Genomic DNA, 7218 nt, shown 5'->3' on the forward strand with positions numbered 1-7218 from the left:
AGCCTAGATTCACATAATATGGAGATCAAGGATAATACCGATATGCCTCACTCAGTTCAGTCAGTTACAAGTAAAGTTACAATGTTACAATACATAGAGTTATCTCCTTTTTAGTTTTTAGTGTAACCAGAGAGTATTTAGTTATAAATCTATGGTCAGTTAGCCTCTCATTGGTGTCGAAGCAGGGTTGCCACCTGCCAGGGACAGAAGCACGCTGTTGAAAGTGAAAGTAGAAAAAGATCCTGCCCACTCAAGCTAAAATCTATAACTTTAATATTATGGCCAGTATTGTATGTGTGTTACCAGAGTGTGAGAATAGAAAATGATGTTACGTTGTAAAAAAATAATTCGTGTGTTTCTTAGACAAACAGAAATATTTTTTAAGCCACGGAATTTTTTTTCCTCACACATTTCTGAAGGCTACTATGATGTGTTATTGGCTTAAAATGAAATGGGCCTTCCCTTAGACGAGGGGTCTGAAATGAACATTCCCTGGAAACCAAATTTGTTACTTTTTACCTTAAAGGGCATAAATGTTTCATCATTCTTTTTACACAATGCAACTTCTATTACCAGAAGTTTTTTTTAGTAGGTCTTACGCTTAGCCGGGCCTAACCTAATCATTAATTTGTTTGGCTTTAAATGCTTCGACTTTGATGCAGTCAAACAAAATAATCTGGGGAAATGGTTTGTTTTGCCGGAAGTGGGAAGTGGGAAGTTTTGGCTTTACCGACTACTTGTGGTGTAATGTGCAAAATCAAAAGCAGGACACACACGTGGGACTTGTAACCGATTGCAACCGTGCTCTAAGACGGTTTCATCAGAGTTTCGTAAGTTTTCAGTTTTCACAATGCTCATTTGTCACATTCTCTCTACTTAGGTTTAAGGTGATTTCAATGTAAGTTATATTGAAATCCAGATTTAGTCAAGAGATCCTGTCGACAACTTGATCTACTCTAGACTCTAGCGTAGCGGTCTGGCGGTACCGGTAGGTCTGGCTGTCCACACGGTGCCACACGCCACAACAAGCTTTGAATACGTAACTGTCAGTAGACTAGTCTAGATTCTAGATATAGATCTAGATCTAGATCTGGGCCCTTCACTGCCCTCCGCCACTGTCTAGATCTAGTGTATGGTTGTCCCATGATCTGTAATACTAATGGCCACCTTAGTTTAGTGCAGGCAAGTCTTGTGGCTATTCTCACCCGGTGCGCGTTCACCAAATTTTGCGTTCACCCTAAACCACAGAATTCTACACTGTGATAACAGAAAAATTGTAGAATTCTGTGCCGTGAACAAACGTTCCATTACAATTGTAGCCTACTAAAAGCGTACAATTTTGTCTGTGGGCAGTGGAGAGAGAGAGAGAAAGAGAGAGAGGAGTAGCGCGAGTATTTCCGGGCAAAACAAAATGGCGACCCGCGTAGTTCGGCTCGATTCGAAAAGTTAAATAGCCGTAGCATCTTTGTAGACAACCAAATTAATTTACTATTGTGTTTTAACATCATTTTTTAACTTTGTTTTGGTCAATTTGATCGTCCACACCGATAGACAGTCAGAAAGAGACGGAGAGAGAGAGAAGAGGGGAGGAGTTGATCTTGCGAGAACTTCCGGGCGGGTGAGAATAGCCACTTTCAATACTAATAGGCTAGATCTAGATTCTAGTTCTGTGCGATTTCGAGGAAACAAAACTTCATCGAAATAGCCTACTACTCTAGATCTCTGCTTTCCCTCCCATCTCACATGCGGCTAAACGTAGAATGACGTACTTGCCTGATTGGCTGTTTTAATGTGATGTCATCACATCCTGGGATACCCACAAACTATTTTTAGAAGGGAAGTGGCTATTCTCATCCGGGGTGAGAATAGAAAAACGATCTACCTCTCACCCCGGGTGAGACTTGCCAGCGTAGGCTATTCTCACCCGGTGCGAAACAAGACCTGCTTTTCCTCATTTTGGAATACTAATACTAATACTGTCTATCGGTGTGGATGATCAAATTGATAAAAGCCAAGAACAAATTACGTTATAGCACAAAAGTAAGCTAATTTGATCGTCTTCAAAGATGCTATGGCTATTTAACTTTTCGAATCGAGCCGAACTACGCGGGTCGCCATTTTGTTTTGACCGGAAGTTCTCACGCTACTCCTCTTCTCTTTCTCTCTCTCTCTCCACTGCCCACAGACAAAATTGTACGCTTTTAGTAGACTACAGTTGTAATGGAACGTTGGTTCACGGCACAGAATTCTACAATTTTTCTGTTATCACAGTGTTGAATTCTGTGGTTTAGGGTGAACGCAAAATTTGTTGGCCTAGATCTAGACTATAACGGTGAACGCGCACCGGGTGAGAATAGCCAAAAGACTCGCCTGCACTATTCTCATCCCGGGTGAGAATAGAGGTGGCCTTTTAGAAGACCACGGAGGTACCAAAGATTCTCTACTCTATCTAATCTTGATCTAGATCTAGGCCTAGAAATCTACACACGATCTCTGGAGATACTGCATGGAACGACATGTTGGATCAGTGACTTGACCTATTATATTAGATCTAGATCTATTATCAGTATCGATGTGTTTCGCACAATAAAATTTCACACTTGCAGCTCTAACTACAGTAGTCAGTAGGCCTACGTCAGCCATGCTCTGGGGATGGAAGATCGCTAAAGATCATTGATGCTCAGAACATACAAGAACGCCGATTCAGTGCTTGAAATTGAAACACGGTAAACCGCAAAGACAATTAAGTGTGCTAAAATTGCCGTAAAGACGCACGGAGATTCCTCCCCCCCCCCCCCCCCCGTCCAGCCTCGATAAATAAAGCGCAGAAGAGTTCAGCCGCATCATCGGAGCACTGCATCATATCACATTACCGGTACGTCTCCTGGAAATACATCGCACCAAACGTCGTGCCGGGGTAGGAAACACGATCTTTGGTGCCATGCGGTTGGCAATGCTTAGATCATGTAGTAATGTGATCAGAGGGGTATCCCGGTTTGACGTCACACAAGATGGCCGCCTTACCTAAAAATAGTTTGCGTCGTTCTACGTTTAGTCGCATGTGCCGTCTCACACGACTTAGCTACCAGTTGTCCTTTTTCTACTAAAAATATTGATGCCCTGAACACGAATATATCAACTTCATTTCCGTCGCAAATAAATAGTTTTTGAAATTATATCTGATTGTTATTAATAGGACGAGCTTTGGACCAATCGGGGAGTTCCTGGGGGGCCTGTCCTACTGGGGTTAAAGAAAATCTGGGGGTTACAGGGGGGCATGCCTTCTATCTTTCTAGAATATATAAATAGATTTAGTCTAATCCTATAGAATAGACAAGGTAGGCTAGGCGCAGTGCCTTACTTCCACTTCAACATTCGCTAACTGTTCACAGTGCCATCGAAGATTTTTTCTTAGGGAGTGATGACTGAATAGACCCAGTAACCGGGAATAGGAACAGTCTCGAGGTTTACAGACCTGGTAGGGGAAGTCTTATTGTGATTTCGGATGTTTCAGTCAGTGCCCTCTTTACTTCCCAAAAGTGTGTCCAGTCCAAATCCATCGCCAACGCCTTCTACTAAGTCTTCCCACCTCATCTCTGACTGGGCTCTGTTTCGTTCTTCTTACTCTACTTCCTCGTCGGTTGGTGATCCTGTCTGTCCATTTGATCCTCAGTAACTTTGACAGTTCAAAAGTTTAGATAAACCCCAATTGCACCCTCTTCTTAAATCCTGTTGATGTTATTTCCACCATTGTCCTAATATCTCATCTCCTCTAGTTTTGTTTGCGAATGTTAATATATATTTCCTATTTTGTTAAAAATTTCAGGTTCCAAAGTTTGTGCATACACCGAGACTTTTGAAACATGGCGGCGGACACCAACGGTAGTGGTGATGGCATCTCCGACCTTGAGGCAAAGATCATCAAACAGATGGAGGTAGGCACATATTTCAATCAAAGCTTTCTTTCCTCGCCACATACACAGACAGGCATACATGTATACACATCCCACCTTTATGTGATCTTTTTCTTTTTGGATTGTTAGTTTTAAAATTACTCTCATGTTGTTTACTTGTGCTGTGTCAAGCATGCTCAAGTACGAGTGTTACTTGCGAGCAGCGCTTTTCTCGAACTGCTTGGGTAATATCGCCATTGCTTGGAGCAACGCTGCTGGGGTAGCACTGTACCTCGTGGCTTGCTAGCAGTTGGTGTTCCGACAGTATCTCCTTCTCCCAGTGAAAGAAGCTGGGCTGAAGAAGTGCGGCGGTGGCAGGATTTTTTTGGGTTCCCCTCCCACAAACACACACACACCCTCTCTCCCCAAACACATGCGTGCTCACACACACACACATACACACACACACACACAGTCACACACATCCTCCCCTGTCACTTTGATGTAAATCATTGTGTCATGTGTCGCTCTGTTACAGCGCAGGGAAAGAGTTGGGGTGGGGATGGTGGGATGTGTCAAAACACAGTAGTGTTCATTGGCTCGTGCAGAGAGCACTTGAGTCGTATCGGGCTTGGCATTGATTTTTTGAGTGCTTGCGAGTAGTACCGCACGGCACTATCGTGTGTGCAGCTCGTTTTTTTAGAAGTGGTTTGAATCGAGCGCTGTTGTTACAGTTTAATCAAGTGTAGCTCTGGCAACTTATTAAATTCTTTTAATTTAAAAAACATTGTTTGGTTTAAATTTGCCCGTTCAGCGCCATGTGCTTTGGTTTACGGAGTGTATATTTTTCTTTCCACACTCAAAGCTCAAGGACTGTGGGCAAGATATGACCTACTGAACCTTCTTTGCTGGGAATGTAGATCAAATATCACGTTGAAGAAGCATTTAAGAATTTCCAGTGGAATGGGGTCCTTTTTACTTTTCATAATTATGTAGGGTCTGAAGTACTTTGTCTTTATAGTATAGATTTAAGTTGTACCTCTTGCAAAATCTCTTAACACGAAACCAAATGTGTTAATCATGTTCTCATGTACTTTTTTCCATTTTTCCCCCCCTTAGTACTACTTCGGAGACATAAATCTGATGAAGGACAAGTTCCTCAAGGAAAAGATTCAAGAAGATGATGGCTGTATCCTTTTCCTACTCTATCTTTGTCGTGGGTTTATAAGTTGGATTATTCTTGTGGCACTGACGTTGTTTGTAATAATACTGTCTCATGTAATGGAAGTCAAGCTCAGTGGCCTCAAATTAAAATGTTAGATTCGTTTCCTGAAACAAGTTTTGTCTTTCTTTTAATGCAGTGTCAACACACCCAATTTTCCACTGTTGTTAATTCATCTAAAGAAATAGTTTCTGACCGAAAAGGGTTGAGTTAATAATAGAATTAATAAACAAAATATTTTTATTAACAGAGAAATGCTTTTACAATGATTCTGCCGCCATCACTAGTTACAATTTCCTGAGCTCCGCCAGGGGTCACCATTGAGACCATGCTCAAGTTTAACAGACTGAGGCAGCTGAGCCCTGAACAAAGTGTCATCTGTGGCGCGCTGAAGAAGTCGGACAGTGGACTCATGGAGGTAAATGTTTGTTTGTTTGTGAATGTGCCTTTATGCTGTCTGTTCTGCTATTCAGTGGTAGCTACATGTTTATTTCTGTGTGATGGGTACATGTCATTTGTTTATTTCTCTGATGGCTACATGTATCTTTCCCCAATGGCTGTTACATTTTTATTTCTATGAGAAGGCTACATGATGGCGACATGTTTATTTCTCTGTGATGGCTACATACACTTTTATTTCTCTGTACAGGTGAACGAGGAAGGGGACAAGGTACGTCGCAATCCCTCCAAGCCATTGCCCGAAGATTCCAAGGAAAGACGCGATGAACTCAACGCCAGGTCTATCTATGCTGTGAGTGCTGTTGCCTTCAACTATTTATTCATTTTGTGCTCATTTTCCTGGACTCTGTTTTGTTATCCAAATGTGTGGGAAGAGAAATGAAACCGAAGAGTTGATGAAAGAAGTGAAGTTTAAACATTTTATTTGTATTCTCTTTAAATTGTTTTGGCGGGTGTTCTGGTGTGGTTTGCTTCTTCTTTCATATCAAACATGTCTATCGTCTTTATCTTCCCTCCTTTTTTTGTGTTTGTTACTCTCTTGTAACACCTAATCTTCGGCACTGATATATGACCTTATTCAATATTGTGTTGCAAGGTCCGTAAAACTCTTACTAATCTTAAAAAAAACTAAAACTAAATTGTTTTGCGAGTGTGGTAGGAGTCAGAAGTACTGGCAATTAGTGATCTAATTGTTGTTTAGTTTTGTTTTATACACATATATGTGAGGCAGCGTGGTGGAATCAGGCTCTCGTCAAATAAACCAAAGTGAAGAAACTTGCATTTTTCTGCAGGTTTGTGGATTTTTATCGAATTTTTGTTTTTTCGCTCAACACCTTTCATGCCCATTAAAGAACTTATTTCTGTGTGAATTTTTCTAAAAAGCATTGATTAAAGGCACAAAAAATGTAAATTTTCAGTTACCAAGGACTCTTAAGCTAAGGAAATAACTAATGTTTGGCGGCCATTTTCTCATTAATTTTACCTTTGAAAACAGGCGACCCCCACCTCCTTCTTTCGCAAATATCTCAACTTGTTTTCAAGATAAAAGGATATTTTTTTCATCTAAATAAAGACAAGTGAACAAGCTTTAAGATGATACCAATAACTCTACATGCCCAAAAATTGACGAGAGCCTGATTCCACCACGCTGCTTCACATATGTTTTTTGTTTCCCCCCTCTATATGTATTGTAGTGACTTTGCCTCTTTCTTTATCGTACTTTCCATTTGGGTATTAACCATGTTAAGAAGGGCATCAAAATTTTGTAGCAAAAAAAGATTCAACAGATTCAAGAAAGTGAAAGAATTTGTTTCCTCGGCTGTATTCACACCAAGTCTGCAGCCAAATTTTAACCTATGGTTTCCCCCGTGCATTCCCTCGTTTTGTTTTCCACAGAAAGCTTTCCCGCTGGACGCACATCTGGACGAACTGATGGCTTTCTTCGAAACGTACGGAGCTGTGGAGAACGTGTTCATGAGGCGAGACTTCCACAAGAAAACCTTCAAGGGCTCCGTGTTTGTCACGTTCTGCACCAAGGAGGACGCCGAGAAATTTGTGAAGGAAGAGGGCACCAAGTACAAAGAGCTGGATCTGGAGAAAAAACTCTTCAAGTGAGCGAGTCTCAGTCTCAACATTTCACTTGTT

The 7218-nt window shown here is 41.3% G+C and overlaps 1 protein-coding gene across 1 annotated transcript in view; it reads left to right on the forward strand.

Annotated features, from left to right (window-relative positions):
* Nucleotides 1–708: 708 nt before the first annotated feature.
* The window catches only part of LOC101856299 (lupus La protein), a gene marked incomplete at its 3' end in the record, with an annotated part of 13165 nt that continues 6655 nt past the window's right edge, over nt 709–7218 (forward strand). The window contains 6 exon segments of the mRNA XM_013089694.2: nt 709–830; nt 3827–3935; nt 5013–5082; nt 5427–5533; nt 5765–5866; nt 6970–7184. Coding sequence (XP_012945148.1) covers nt 3864–3935; nt 5013–5082; nt 5427–5533; nt 5765–5866; nt 6970–7184 — 566 coding nt within the window.

Source organism: Aplysia californica, unplaced genomic scaffold (assembly GCF_000002075.1).
Source record: "Aplysia californica isolate F4 #8 unplaced genomic scaffold, AplCal3.0 scaffold01020, whole genome shotgun sequence".
Classification (NCBI taxonomy): domain Eukaryota; kingdom Metazoa; phylum Mollusca; class Gastropoda; order Aplysiida; family Aplysiidae; genus Aplysia; species Aplysia californica.